Consider the following 14685-nt stretch of genomic DNA (forward strand, 5'->3'; position numbering starts at 1 on the left):
CTTGGGCCACAAGAACATTCCCTCCTTGAAGGAGAAGAGCAAGTTTTATATCAAACTTAGTACATGAAAGAAACACATTCATAAGACCCCTTCCCCAAAGCAATAGATACAGAAACGGTTACCAGAGTAGAAGGAAAGGGTGGTGGGGTGATGGGTGGATGGTCGGAGTGACTCTCCGTTCATTGTACAGGGAACATTAGGAATACAGTTGTGAATGAGTTGTCACCTGTGCTGGGCGGGCCTTCCAGCTTGCCTTTGACTCATCCGTGTTCTTGTCTGCAGCTCCAGTAAACACTGTGTGTTAGACTTAGGTAACATGGTTTCTTTGCTCTGTTTTTGAGTGCTCCATCTCAGAGGAATAAATGCTTGTTCAGAAGAAGTCACAGGACATGATGAAGTGTCCAAAATGCGTCACTTAAACGTGTGTTAAGCCCAGCTGCTATGCAGCGATCAGTACATACCTTGGATGCTTTTTTGACAGTACACTCCTGCCCTGTTACTTTTCTGCACATCATCATCATCATCTCCGTATCTTTTCTCATTGTGGCTTCATAAAAACATGGCATAAATGCCTATTAAAAATCATTTAGCTTATACTGAACTGGTGCTCTTGAGCATAGAGACAAATACTTAAATTAGGAAGGCATTAAACATATAACCTGATTCCATCACTGTCATGACAACTGGGGCTTCACTAGTCATCAACTTTGATGATTTGCAGACTGCGGGTTATATTCTTGTAGTTTTTTTTTAAATAGGGAAGCATTTCTGTCCTCAGGTTCTCACATGATATGATCATGCTGTGATGTCTGGAGCCCATTCTGGTGAATTTTCGATAAAGTATGCAAAATATGAATCAAGATATATTTAATTTTATCATTAGGGTGATGTTGGCTTCCACTTTAGATATGTAATAAAATATAACCGTCAAAACATGACAGAGAAATGGTCTTAAACTGATTTCACAGATATGCATCATAGAATCCTAAAAGTCCACATATAATCAAAGCACACAGTAAAATGTTAATATGTCTGATTTATACACAACACATTAAGTGAAGCCAAAAATATGCATACATGCAAAGAACATTTTTACTTTATGTTTGGCTTAACACTGGTGTAAGAGTGTTCCATATTTACAAATCTCTCATAATCTGGGCATTTGAAACATAGACCGTGTATACATGCCATGCTCTGCATGCTTTCTCTTGCTTTTCTGTGTGTCCATCTTTATGCCTCACAAGCAGTTTTTCTCTTTATTCCCAAACTCAGATAACTGTTTTCAGGACTGCAAGTACCACTGGCAGACAGACCCTGGGATGGTGGCTCAGTCAATAGACAATAGCAGGCATGAGGGCTGGAAGTCAAATTCCAGCATCCACTAAAAGCAAATAATTAAGTCAAACAAACCTGGCGAGCTTTGCCTGATTGGGAAGCTCCCGGCTAGTGAGACATGCTGTGTCAAATAAAAAAGGAGCAGTGAGGAATGGTTCCTGGCATTGTCTTCTTGCTCATGCACACAAAGAAACATGGGCTTGATCACTCTCCTGTCTGTGTTGGTTTAGGTGACCCTCTCTCCCTGCTGAGACACCTTGGTTACAACCTAAGCACCTGAGTGCTCACGTGGTAGCATCTTCAGAGTTTTACAATCAGTCGTCTTTCTCCTAAGGTGTTAAGCTCCCTAACACAGGTGAATGGTCACTGTGCTCTAGCCATGAGCCTAAAACTGGAAGCATAGTAGATGCACAGATTTGGTTGACTAATTGTATACGAAAAGATAAAGGCATCATTTGTGTGTGTGTGTGTGTATATATATATATATATATATATATGTGTATATATATATATATTTAATCAAGTTAAAAAATGCATGCTTTAGATTGTACCATTAAGGGAAATCTGAAAATCTGAAATCATATAAATATATGTATATATACTTTATTTGAGGTAATGACATTTATTTCTCAATGTAGGTGTTTATTGTTGGCAGAATTTGTGCTGAACGGACCAAAATTTATCATAAACTAAAGCATTTTAAATTCAAACTATACCAAGACTGTTGCTCCATTGCATACACAAAAGAAGTTGGAGATGAACAGGTCAAAGATACAGTAAAGAGACTCTTCTGTCAGTTAAAAAAAAGTGGCTGGATTAGAAAGGTAAGGTTGTAGGCTGCCTTGTTCTGCAGTGTCTGAAGGCTTAAGTGTGGCTGTTCTTACGTTTCCTCTTCTGCCGCCTGTTCCCTCCATGTTTATCAGTGTTCTGTTTTGAATAGATGCCCCGATGAGTGCTCTCACCACATTGTGTAGATTGTATTGAACAATAATATTGACAAAGGGTCTCTGTTCTTTGTCATATGTGTGTGTAAGCCTTATTGTATATTAAGTTACTTTTCCTGTTGCTGTGATAAAATACCATGACAGAAATATCTTAAAAGAAGGATGGTTATTTTGGCTTGCAGGTATGTACTATTAGTCTAACATGGTGAGAAAGACTTTGACATAGCTGGTTTTCTTTCAGAAGCAAATAGATTAATTCTGCTCAACTAGTTTTCTCTTTATGTAGTCCAGGAACCAAGTGGAGAAAATCATGGCACCTACTTATAGGGTGACTCTTCAACCTTGATTAACCTACATTATCCCTCAAAGGCATTCCCAGAGACTTGTCTCCTAGATAATTCTAGGTTCTGTCAAACTGGGAACCAATGTCAACTATTATATTCCATGTGTGGTGTTGGGTGCAGATTGGGGTGGGGGGACAAAGTACAGGACTCACCTTTGCTTGTCTGCTTTCTTCTTTAATCCCTTTGGCCTAAAACTCAAGAAGCATCTGCTGTCAGTCTGAGGAAAGGGTCCTCATCATCAATTCTAATACAGCCACATCCCCTTCTTGAGGACCTGGGGCTGAGTGGTTGGCACTGTGACTGGATATGGAACGGAGCACTGAAACTTCAGGCTGGGAAACCTACTTTGGCTTCCCTGTACCTTGATAGTCACTGAATTTGATGTCAGGAATAAAGTGAGCATTCTGAAGAGTCTGGTGCATCCATCAGATCCTGGCAGCTCAGAAACTCTGCTCTGCTCACAGAGCCCTTAGAACTAGGGAAAGAATCCTCATGATAGTAGTTTTCTAAAACAGATTTGGTCCTGTGGATACACAAAAAGAAGCAAATAGAAATTACTCAGAAAATTTGGATCAATTATGTATTTCATCCTGCAAAGAAAAGAAACCGAAGAATCTGACTTGCTATCTTTTGTCTGGGTTGTAGAATAGGGAATCTGTAAAGAGCAAAAGTGAGGCAGGAGAACACAGCAAGTAAACTTTTATGACCACAGAGACAGGAGCAGCTGCACAGGCCCATCTCAGGGCCTCTCCTGTTCATTAGAGAGATCGCTCTAAAGAAGACATCATGGTTTCTGCCCTTTGGACAGTTAATCTACCTCAGCCCTCCCTCCAGTAACCTTGCCTATCTCTCCTTTCACTTTCTTCAGAAGTTTACATTTTACTTTGCTTCTCTACTACACGGGCACTTCTCCCCATTCCACCTATGCTTTTTGCTGGCTAGTAAGCCTGACTTCATTTTCTGAGACACTGAACTTCTTAAGTGTTTTTTGTGATGCCTTTAAGAGATACCATCTCATTAATGGAATTAGAAAATCTATTAGCACACCACATTTATAAATGTGTTCCTTTCTCCACTTTTGTAGTACCTGAGGTTGAACCCTATGCTTCGTGGATGCTAGAAAGGCGCTGTACCACTCAGCTATAGCCCCAGTGCATTGTGCATGTACTATATGTAATAATTACACATATTCATATGTGGAAAGCTTTCAACTGCTTGCAGGGTATTTCCATGTATGTTAGAGTATCCTTAACAAAGTTTAGGCTCATTAATGAAATATAAAATTAAAACATTCTTAAGGAAAGGAAGTAAAATTATGCTCTCTTAGTTAGGCTTCTATTACTAGGATAAAACACTATGACCAAAAGCATCTAAGGGAGAAATGGTTTACTTCAGCTTGCAGTTCTCAGATTACACTCATCTCTGAGGGAAGTCAAAGCAGAAACATGGCAGAAAGAATAGAAGCAGATGCCATGAAGGAGCACTGCTTACTGGCTTACTCTCGATGTTGCTAAGCCTACTTTCTTATGCCATTCAGGAACTCCACCCTCCATGAGCTGGGTCCACGTCTCTTTCAAACTAGAAAAGCACTCTATAGACTTGTCTGTCTATAGAGTCTGTCTATAGACTTGTCTGTCTATAGAGTCTGTCTATAGACTTGTCTGTCTATAGAGTCTGTCTATAGACTTGTCTGTCTATAGAGTCTGTCTATAGACTTGTCTGTCTATAGAGTCTGTCTATAGACTTGTCTGTCTATAGAGTCTGTCTATAGACTTGTCTGTAGGCCCGTCTCATGGAAGTGTTTTCCCAACTCAGACTCCCTTTCACCAAATGACTCCAGTTTCTGTCAAGTTGGTATAAAACTAACGAACAGAATCAGTTCCTTGTCAACTTGAAACACAAATACATAACTATTAAAACGTTTCTTTCTTATTTACCCCCAAAATTGCATAATATTAATATCACAATTCCAACTTGTAAGAATTCCATAGTCAGGGTTGGGGATTTAGCTCAGTGGTAGAGCGCTTGGCTAGCAAGCGCAAGGCCCTGGGTTCTGTCCCCAGCTCTGGAAAAAAAGAAAAAAAAAAAAAAGAATTCCATAGTCTTTAAAAATGTAAACACTAAAAGTTCAATTTTCCTAAAATACTACTTTCTCTAAAGTATCAAAGTTGTTTTTCTTTTTTTTTAAATTCCAGTCTCTTACTGTAGGTTTTGATAAAATAAAAAATCAGTTACATACTGTTTTAGTTAGGGTTTTACTGCTGGAAACAGACACCATGACCAAAGCAACTCTTATAAGGACATTTATTTGGAGCTGACTTATAGGTTCAGAGGTTCAGTCCATTAACATCAAGGTAGGCAGCATTCAGGCAGGCATGGTTCAGGAGAAGCTGAGAATTCTACATCTTCATCTAAAGGCTGCTTAAAGACTGGCTTCCAAGCAGCTAGGACAAGGGTCATAAAGCCCACACCCATAATGACATACTTTCTCCAACAAAGCTACATCTACTCCAACAAGACCACACCCCTAAATAGTGTCACTCCCTGGACCAAGCATATTCAAACCACCACATATGCCTTCTTATTCCAAGAGAGAACCAGAGTATATCAAACCAAAGCAAAACCAAAGTCCATCAGTGTACAGCTTATTGTCAGATTCCTGAGACTCATGATCTGCATTCCAAAGGGCTTGAACAGCCATCTACAATATACACAGCTTGTCTCTTAGATTCTGGTCATCTCTACCCTAGACTTGATTCTCTCCTTGGTGGTCATCCCATGGTATTGCCATCTCCAATATGGTGGGAACTCTAAAGTAACAGAAGTCTACCTTTGCCAATATCCTCTCCTGGGCTCTTCAGGGACTCTTTACTCTGCCACATGGTACCAAGCCTCATCTCCTTTCCATCCTCTCCTTTAATCCTGGGGCTTCTACTGCAACTGAAGTGAACCTTCATCAGTAGTCTTTCGAGTACAAAGCCTCAACTGTGGCTTTGCTCTACATTGCTCTCAACATTTTCCAGACTCCTCCATGTATGTTACATGACCCCTTCATGTCTTCAAAACAGTACCATCTGTGTGACTCCTGTACATTACCAAGTTTGGCTACCAGTAAAAGGTACCCCCTTGGTCCCTTTGGACTAATCTTCTGTGGTCTGGCCCTGAGTAAACACTTTCTACAAGACTGCACCTCAGTGATGCTAGTTTCAATCACAGTTCTTCAACCCAGGTGACCAGTATCCATTGTCCCATGACTGAAGGTTTCATTTCAAAAGATCAGAAATCTTGATATCCCTACTGATTCCTCGGGCCCAGCTGAGCAGAACCACACATTCTTAATTCAGAATATCTAATGGCCCTGACAGAATCTTTAAGGGACTTGCCAACTTCCTTCTGAAACATCACAACCCAGGCCTTCATCATCTGCATTGCTCTCAGCACCCATCCAGTTTCCTACAGAACAGTCTACTCACTGAGCTCTGAACACTCAGTGTTTCCAAAGTTCAAAGGCCAGAATAATCTACAAACCTCACAGACCCTTCTGTCTTAGCTGCTGCTCAGTGCTTTGATGAACACATGACCTAAAGCAACTTGGGGAGAAAGGGTTTAGCTCATCTTGCAAGTCTACCACACAGTCCATCACTGAGTGGGGCTGGAACTAAGGCAGAAGCTGGTGCGGAGGAAATGGAGGAGCACTACTGACCAGCTTGCTCTCCATGGTGGGCCTAACCTGCTTTCTTATTCCATTCAGGACCACCTGCCCAGAGGTAAGCTGGGCCCTCCCACATCACTCTATAATTAAAAAAAAAAGTTCACTACAGAATTGTTCACAGGTAGGTTTTATGGGCTCATTTTCTCAGGAATTGGGAATTTCTGTTTCAGATGACTTCAGCCTACCAAGATGACAGAAAACTAACCTCACATTCTCTCTCCATCAAAAGTAATATTTAATGTTAGGTGCTAAAGGAATAAGACATAATGCTTAAAGCAGGCAGCACTTTTTTACAAAAAGGCAGCAAAGAGCTTCATTTTGTCTTGAATTTTCAACTTTTGAAAAAATATTTTAATTTGAAAATATTTCTTTATAGACTTTTTCAAAAGATCCCCTAGAAACCAGAGGGTTTATATTCCAGCATAAACACATATATTGCCTTTTTGTGTTGTGATAAAACTTCAGAATTTGTCAAATCCTCTGACATTTCTCAGCCTTGCTGTCCCTTTGAGTGAGACAGCACTGTGTGTATTTGTGACACATGTACTTTTTTGGCTGTAGTCAGTCACATCTCTACATTTAGTCTTCTCTCAGAGTACCTGGGCTGGCTGTGCTTAAATATGTATCTCAGTGGCTCTGGCTGTTCCCATATCCCAGGATGTCACATTGTCCTCTTGTCTTGCACAAGCTGTTATCTCCACTCCCTGCTTGTGTTTGACACTCTCCTCCTTACCTGTCTCTTCTAAGCATTTTCTTCTATTCTTGCAGGATTTCTCAGTTTGTTTGGCCAAAGACTAAAGATCTTCCAGCTAAACTTCATTCTTGTTTCACCTCCTGATAACTGTGCTAGAATCTTCTTTCAGTCTAATAGTCAAGGGCCATCAAGCTAGCTTTACTATAAGAATACATGAGAGGGAAAGCATAATTAAACCAAAGTTCATAAACATACATACAGTTCTCTGTTGTAAAAATATAAAAAATAAAAAAAGTATTGTGGTCTTTTACCTCGCTAGGTCCACACCACGGTGCCCCAAGATATCTGCTTGATATCTTGGCGGAACGGAAACACATCCCAGCCACACACTTTCCTACACTCAAACCCTCACATAAAAGAACACACAACACAATAATCTTAGATCCAATTGATAAGATATAATTGCCCACTTAAACATACAAAGCCCGGTACCATCCATCCCTTAGGAACATTAATAACCTGTAAATACACAGAACAGAATCTTAAAATCACCTGCCATGGCTTCTCACCCTCTCCTCTGTCCTGTCTTCTCCTTTCTCCTCTAGTCTCCTCCTCTTCCTTCAAACTTCTCTCCCACCCATCCTTCCTTCTCCTCCAATGACAGGCCTCCTCCTATCCTGTACCTGCCTCACCTGAACTTTATAAATTCAATGGGGGAGATAGTTCTGGTGAAGTCACCTGAGTTCTGAGTATGTGGCTAGGCAGCAGTCCTTGGGGCAGTGGAATTAGCATCAAAATACAGATAACTTCAGGGCAAACAACAGCAGTTCTCAAACACTCTAATGTGCCGCAACAGTTCTTTTTCATTACACGTGGTGATAGGCTTTCCTGGAGTAGACAATTGATTGGTTGATAGAAGCATAGATTCTGGGAAGAGAAGATAGTAAGTCAGAGGGCTAGGGAGATGGTTCAGTAACTAAAGTGCTTTGCCACACAAGCATGAGAACCTCAATTTGATCCCAACACCACCTTAGAAATCAGGTGCAGTATCATATGGCTTCTAAGAAAGCAGAGACAGGAGGAACCCTGGGGTTTGCTGGCCATACAAATATGTGAGTAACAGATTCAATCAGAGACTTTGGCTCTAAAGACAGGGTTGAGAGCAGCTAAGGAAGATACCCCAGATCAACCTCTGGTGCACACACACACACACACACACACACACACACACACACACACACACCTACCTGAATACATACAAAGAAGTATCAATTCTGTTTTACAGTTGTATTTAAAATAATTTACAATGTATTAAATAAGAACTTCAAATTATGAGATAGTTCCCTCAATGAGTCTTTTCATTTTTCCTTCTTTCAACATTTTTCTTTTATTCTTCTTCTTCTACACTTGAAGTTGGTATTTCTCAAAATATTACACTAGCTAGGTGGTGTTGTGTGCATGCCTTGATTTCTAGCACTTGGGAGGCAGAGACAGGCAGATCTCTATAAGTTCTATGCCAGCCTGGTCTACAGAGTAAGTTCTGGGATAGCCAGGGATACACAGAAAAACACTGTCTTGAAGATATATGAAATATATATATAAAATATTTCAATATATTTCAATATAACACACACACACACATACACACACACACCCACACACACACACACACAGCTCCACCTATGTCAAGCTAATCTAGAAATTGGTGGGAAAAAATACAAAGTTCCTGGCTTTACCTAAACAAATTAAATGAAACTCCTTGTTGAGGACATTAAATAGCTAAAATCTAAAAAAATAAACGGACTCTTAAGTAAATTAAAGATGGAGGACTGTAGCTTAAAAGTTCCTGTTGAACTGGTCGTGCTCAGGCTCTCTAAGCTCCCTCAGCAGATCCTTCCTTTCTGTTGGTCTCATTTGATCCTGAAAGAAAGAAATCAGACTACTTTCCCCTACCCCATTTCCAGGATCTGGAATGTTCTTGTCAGAATGCCCGTCTGGTACCACATGAAAGTGCTCTTCCCTATTAAAGTAAGGCCCAGACTTCCCAAAGGCTCTGAGGAGCATCTTCAGGCAGAGGAAATGGCAGAGTGGTCCTAATGACCTTTCCTCCATTTCACTTTCCCTTCTGTGGTTTTCATTTTTTTCTCAGAACAGCTGTCACCCCACCCCTGCCATTTAAAACTCAAAACAGCATCCTATAAAGGCTGAAAGCATGCATTTAAATACTTGCCCTGGCTGACTAGCAGTGGAATGTGAAAGCAAGTCACTCCATCTCTCCAAGTCTGTTGCTCCTCTAGAAAATAGGAGCTAAGCGATGCTGGGGCTTCGATCATGTGAATTGTGGCACACTTTAGGGCCTGGAATTAGAAAGTGATCAACTGCCGTTAGCTGGTATGTAAGCAAGCCAAGATTGTTGTTTCCTTCTCTTAGTGTACTGAGGTACATCCGAATTTTCCAAAATAAATTTTAGAACTAGTTGAGTATAACAATATAAAGGTAAAAATAATAAGCCTAAAACAGCCAATCTTTTAAGGTGTAGGTCATAATGAATTTTATTTGCATATACTAAAACCAACTGAACTCTGTGTGGCCTATGCTAACAGACCATTTTCTGTCTTGTTCTCTTCTTCCTTCTTTCTTGGGGATGTGCTGCAATCACAGATCTTGAGGTTATGAAAATGGGCTTCATGGCCTTGCCTAGGATGAAAATACAGTGTTCATATTGCCTCCCATGAATCCTTGTCATCACAGAATTCAGGCCATTGAGATCTTCTCTCAGAGTTCATAAACCAGATCAGGAAACCATTAAATAATTTAGTGTCCTCAACTGATATAAATACTTGAACTCTGTGTCTAAATGTGAACTCATGCATCATCTCTGCTCACTGCTCTGCCTCTGAGAGCCCTGCCTGCCTCCCATTATTCTTGTACTCTTTCACCTTGGAGTTTCCGGGGTACCTTTAATGCATCTCTTAACGTGCTCCACCCTATGCTTTCCCCTCCATTTCCATTTGTGCCCCACAGGTTTGAGTCCTCATTGTTTAATTTGTCACCACAGATTCCTAACTCACTGCCAGACAGCTATAAGTAGCTAGCTAACTTTCTGAACATGTACTTCAAATAAGGTGAATTCCCTGCTCCTAGATCTTTGACAGCATCATATTGCCTGTCCAATCCTAATCTATCCTAACCTAGTGTCTCATTATTTTTATTCTTCAACCTAGATTTCTTTGATTCAGTCCTCTTTCTCTCAGAAAACATCAGATTATTACCAAATCCTATGCCTCCTTGTCATGGTACTGTTAAATGAACTTTTAACCTCCTGGGCTGGGGGAGCGTCACTTTGCCACTAATGTTGCCTATCAAGTATTTTTGTCTGAAACAACTTTAATGTCACGACTTCCCAGGTCAGCTCAACTAGCCATGGTTTCTCTTCTGACCCTCACACACTGGTACTGGTTGCTGTGAGTGTCTTAACTTAGGGATGGGGAAAGCATCTTTTAAAAGTTCTACCCCTTCAACAGTCAACAGTAGGAAATTGTTCACATACATACACATCTGTTCCACAAATATGTGTTGGATTAACTCTTGAATTATATTTATGCTATGATTTCCAATTATAACTTACAAGAGGTATGAAATTAATAATGCTACTATTTGATTTCTTCCCAGCCCTTTGTAAGTTAGAAGTGCTTCTATTTATATCTAAGTGATTTGTGTTCCCAATTACTATAGGACATGTGTTTAGTAGCTATAAAGTCTGTCTTATTTGCTATTGTGACTAAAATGACTAATTTTTCTGTTGTATATGCAGAAACATGGTCAACTGGAGGAGTATCTAAATTCTGCGGATTATTTTCAAGATGAGAAGTTTAAATTATAGCATGCTTCCTTCAGAGGAGATTTTATAAATTTCTGTAAATGTGAAGATCATGAGTTTTTTTTCTCTGTGTCATGTATCATTGGTTGTATCTTCATAGCAAAATATCTCGTGTATGTGCCCACTCAATCTTTATGAAATGCCACAGCAAAGCCTAATAACAGTCATAGATTTTCATGGAGAACATCAGCTTTGTGGTTCAGAAGTCCCTCAGTCTGTTTTGGTCATGTGGTTATTCTTTTCCCACACATGACCAGCAGATGAATGTGCTGTCATGTTCTGTCAGTTTAGTAGAAATAGGCTGTGTTACAATATATTTGGACTGTCCTAAAGATGGCTTGCTTTATTAAGTGTATTATTATTAAGTGTAGTAATTGCCTTATGAACACAAGGACCTGAGTTCAGTTCCCCAAACCATATTTAAAATAAAAGCCAGACATGATGGCATGTACTTGTAATCCCCACACTGGGAGGCGAAGATGAGGCAGATCCTTGAGGCTTGTTGGTCAGGTATCCAGCCTATGGGTGTCTCATCAGTGAGAGACACTGTCTGAGAAAACAAGAATGGGTGATGCTTGTGAATGACCAAGGCTATCCATCCTCTGAGCTCAAGATGCATGCAAACACAAATGTTCATGTGCCCACACATTTGAGCAACCACACATGCACCTTCACATCCACAGTATATATGCATGTGTATATTTATACCTCTATGTATGTATTCTTGTACCCCTTGGCAGTATTAAATAATCTTCAGTAATAAATATCTGTAATATTTCCTCAATTGTGAATTATGAAGAAGCTTCAGACCACCATGCATTCAGTGTCCTAGCCTCAGAATGAGACCATGGCGATCCACTCCAGGTGGAGAGGTATTTCCTTCTGCTAAAGTTTCCCTAATAATAGATGGCTCGTCCCCAGGGTCTTTCAATTCTCACGTTCAGGAAGAACTTCTTGATATATATTTTAATTCTCTATAATGTTCTTTCTTGTTTCTTTACAGTTTTATCTGCAATACATTAAAAATTAAGGTGTATTAGATTTTTAATCATAACTTTCTCTATGTATGTCTGTATGTATATGTTCTAGTCTGACAATCTCAAGAGACAAGTTCAACCAAAAATACTTGGAAGGCTTATTTTTGTGCCTCTCTTACTTTGCACATCCTAATTTTTTCCTAATGCAATAAAGTAAAATGGTTTTAAAGACTAAGTGTGTATTCTGTATCTTTAATTCTTAAATATGAGACCTGTTCTTCTATAGCATTTTATTTGCTTTTGTTTGTTTCTACTGAAAGTGTTGATTAAATTTAGGTGGCTTCATGTATTGTGTAATTCATGACATGTGCCTCCATGAATATTACATAAGACAACATTTTATCAAATCCTTACATGGAGATGAGTTTGTATTTCTTCACTACATTTCTATAATTATTCCTATTGGGTTTTCAAGCTAGAAGGAAGGAAGGAAGGAAGGAAAGCAGGGGAGGGGAGGAGGGAAGGAAGGAAGGAAAGCAAGGGAGGGGAGGGAAGGAAGGAAGAAAGGAAAGCAGGGGAGGGGGAGGGAAGGAAGGAAAGCAGGGGAGGGGAGGAGGGAAGGAAGGAAGGAAAGCAGGGGAGGGGAGGAGGGAAGGAAGGAAGGAAAACAGGGGAGGGGAGGAGGGAAGGAAGGAAGGAAAGCAGGGGAGGGCAGGAAGGAAGAAAGGAAAGCAGGGGAGGGGGAGGGAAGGAAGGAAGGAAAGCAGGGGAGGGGAGGAGGGAAGGAAGGAAGGAAGGAAAGCAGGGGAGGGGAGGAATTAAGGAAGAAAGGAAAGCAGGGGAAGGCAGGAAGGAAGAAAGGAAAGCAGGGGAGGGGAGGAAGGAAGGAAGAAAGGAAAGCAGGAGAGGGAGGGAAGGAAGGAAGGAAAGCAGGGGAGGGGAGGAAGGAAGGAAGAAAGGAAAGCAGGAGAGGGAGGGAAGGAAGGAAGGAAAGCAGGGGAGGGGAGTAGGGAAGGAAGGAAAGCAGGGGAGGGCAGGAAGGAAGAAAGGAAAGCAGGGGAGGGGGAGGGAAGGAAGGAAGGAAAGCAGGGGAGGGGAGGAGGGAAGGAAGGAAGGAAGGAAAGCAGGGGAGGGGAGGAATTAAGGAAGAAAGGAAAGCAGGGGAGGGGAGGAAGGAAGGAAGGAAAGCAGGGGAGGGGAGGAAGGAAGGAAGAAAGGAAAGCAGGAGAGGGAAGGAAGGAAAGAAAGCAGAGGAGGGGAGGAGGGAAGGAAGGAAGGAAAGCAGGGGAGGGAGGGAAGGAAGGAAAGCAGGGGAGGGGAGGAGGGAAGGAAGAAAGGAAAGCAGGGGAGGGGAGGGAAGGAAGAAAGGAAAGCAGGGGAGGGGAGGAGGGAAGGAAGAAAGGAAAGCAGGGGAGGGGAGGAGGGAAGGAAAGCAGGGGAGGGGAGGAAGGAAGGAAGAAAGGAAAGCAGGGGAGAGGAGGAGGGAAGGAAGGAAGGAAAGCAGGGGAGGGGAGGAAGGAAGGAAGGAAGGGAGGAAGAAAGGAAGGAAAGCAGGGGAGGGAGGGAGGGAAGGAAGGAAGGAAGTTGCAAAGATGCTGAGGTGAGGTGAAGCAAACATTTCTGTCACATGTCTACTGCAGTTCAGAGCTACCTGACACATAGAGTGCTGCCCCATAACTCATTTCCAGAAAACAAAAATGAAGGCAGGTCCAAAAGGTAGAGATGAAGGGGGCAATATCTGAGGGAAGCAAAGCCGACTCTGAGGAGAAGTGAATCTGAGTATGGGTGCCAGGGTGGCGGTGACTTGTGGAAAAGACGGCCGAGGAAAGAGGAAGCCAAGGATCTCTAAAGTATGTCTTGTCACCTGCGAGAAATAATTCTTTTATGAGTAGCCGGGTGTATTAACAGTTTCCTGACTTGTCTGTTCTCCTGTTCAGGTATTTTGTGCCAGACACTCGTTCTTTGGATAGGATTGGACCTGCTTAGACTCCAGAATAGTCAGTGGTGCATCTCTTGAGTTAGGCCTGCTTGCAGTGCTCCTCACACAAGGTTAAAGCGTCAATCCTGTGGTTAAGAGAACCTGGCTCTGGAAAGTCCTGGTCTCATCCTTCCTAAATATATGATGTGAAAAATGTCATCTTGAAAAGTCCTCATTCTCTAAATGAGGAACTGGATAAAGCTAATAATATGCATTTCCAGGAATGTTTGAGTATTGATGGGGATGACATGTGAAATGCTGGACTTTAGTTGCTGATTTCTAAAATAAATAATAAAGATGATATGCATGATTGGATGTAAATGGCTGGTATGCATACAGGTAAATGTGCATAAAAGGAGACTGGAGAGATGGCTCAGCAGTCAAGAACAATTGCTGGTCCTGCAGAGGACCTGGGTTCAGTTCACAGAACTCATGTGATGGCTCACAACTATAATTCCAGTTCCAGGGGACCTAACACTCATCTGGACTAAGTGAGCACGGCACTACAGGTATGTGCATATATATATATATATATATATATATATATATATATATATATATATATATATATATATATATATATATATACACATTTTTACATTCATACAAAAGACACTCAAGACTTGATCCTAGCTTTTAGAGCAGTGTCTTACATGCTGGAATGTAGTAGCGAAACCTGTCTGTTGAAATCTTGTTTCTCAAGCTCTAATTTATGCTCCTGTCAAAATTACAGAGAGGTGGGGGTTGAAGAGATGCCTCAGCAGCTAAAAGCAGTCACAATTCGAGCTTATTACCTGAATTTTGTTTGCTTCTACCCACAG

General features: G+C 41.1%; 1 protein-coding gene across 5 annotated transcripts in view; it reads left to right on the forward strand.

Annotated features, from left to right (window-relative positions):
- Positions 1 to 14685, forward strand: part of Ccdc82 (coiled-coil domain containing 82) — a 155716-nt gene that overhangs the window by 26184 nt on the left and 114847 nt on the right. For 2 of the 5 annotated variants that reach the window (XM_006242519.5, NM_001007660.1), the window contains exons 9-10: positions 1974 to 2159; positions 10844 to 12121. In XM_006242519.5, the coding sequence (XP_006242581.1) occupies positions 1974 to 2159; positions 10844 to 10912 (255 nt within the window). In that variant the 3' untranslated portion in view covers positions 10913 to 12121. Of the gene's footprint in view, positions 1 to 1973; positions 2160 to 10843; positions 12122 to 14685 lie in introns of those variants that run through there. The other 3 variants (XR_010053938.1, XM_063265043.1, XM_039080984.2) reach the window with 2 other exon arrangements.

The sequence above is a fragment of the Rattus norvegicus genome, chromosome 8 (genome assembly GCF_036323735.1).
Source record: "Rattus norvegicus strain BN/NHsdMcwi chromosome 8, GRCr8, whole genome shotgun sequence".
In the NCBI taxonomy this organism is placed as follows: domain Eukaryota; kingdom Metazoa; phylum Chordata; class Mammalia; order Rodentia; family Muridae; genus Rattus; species Rattus norvegicus.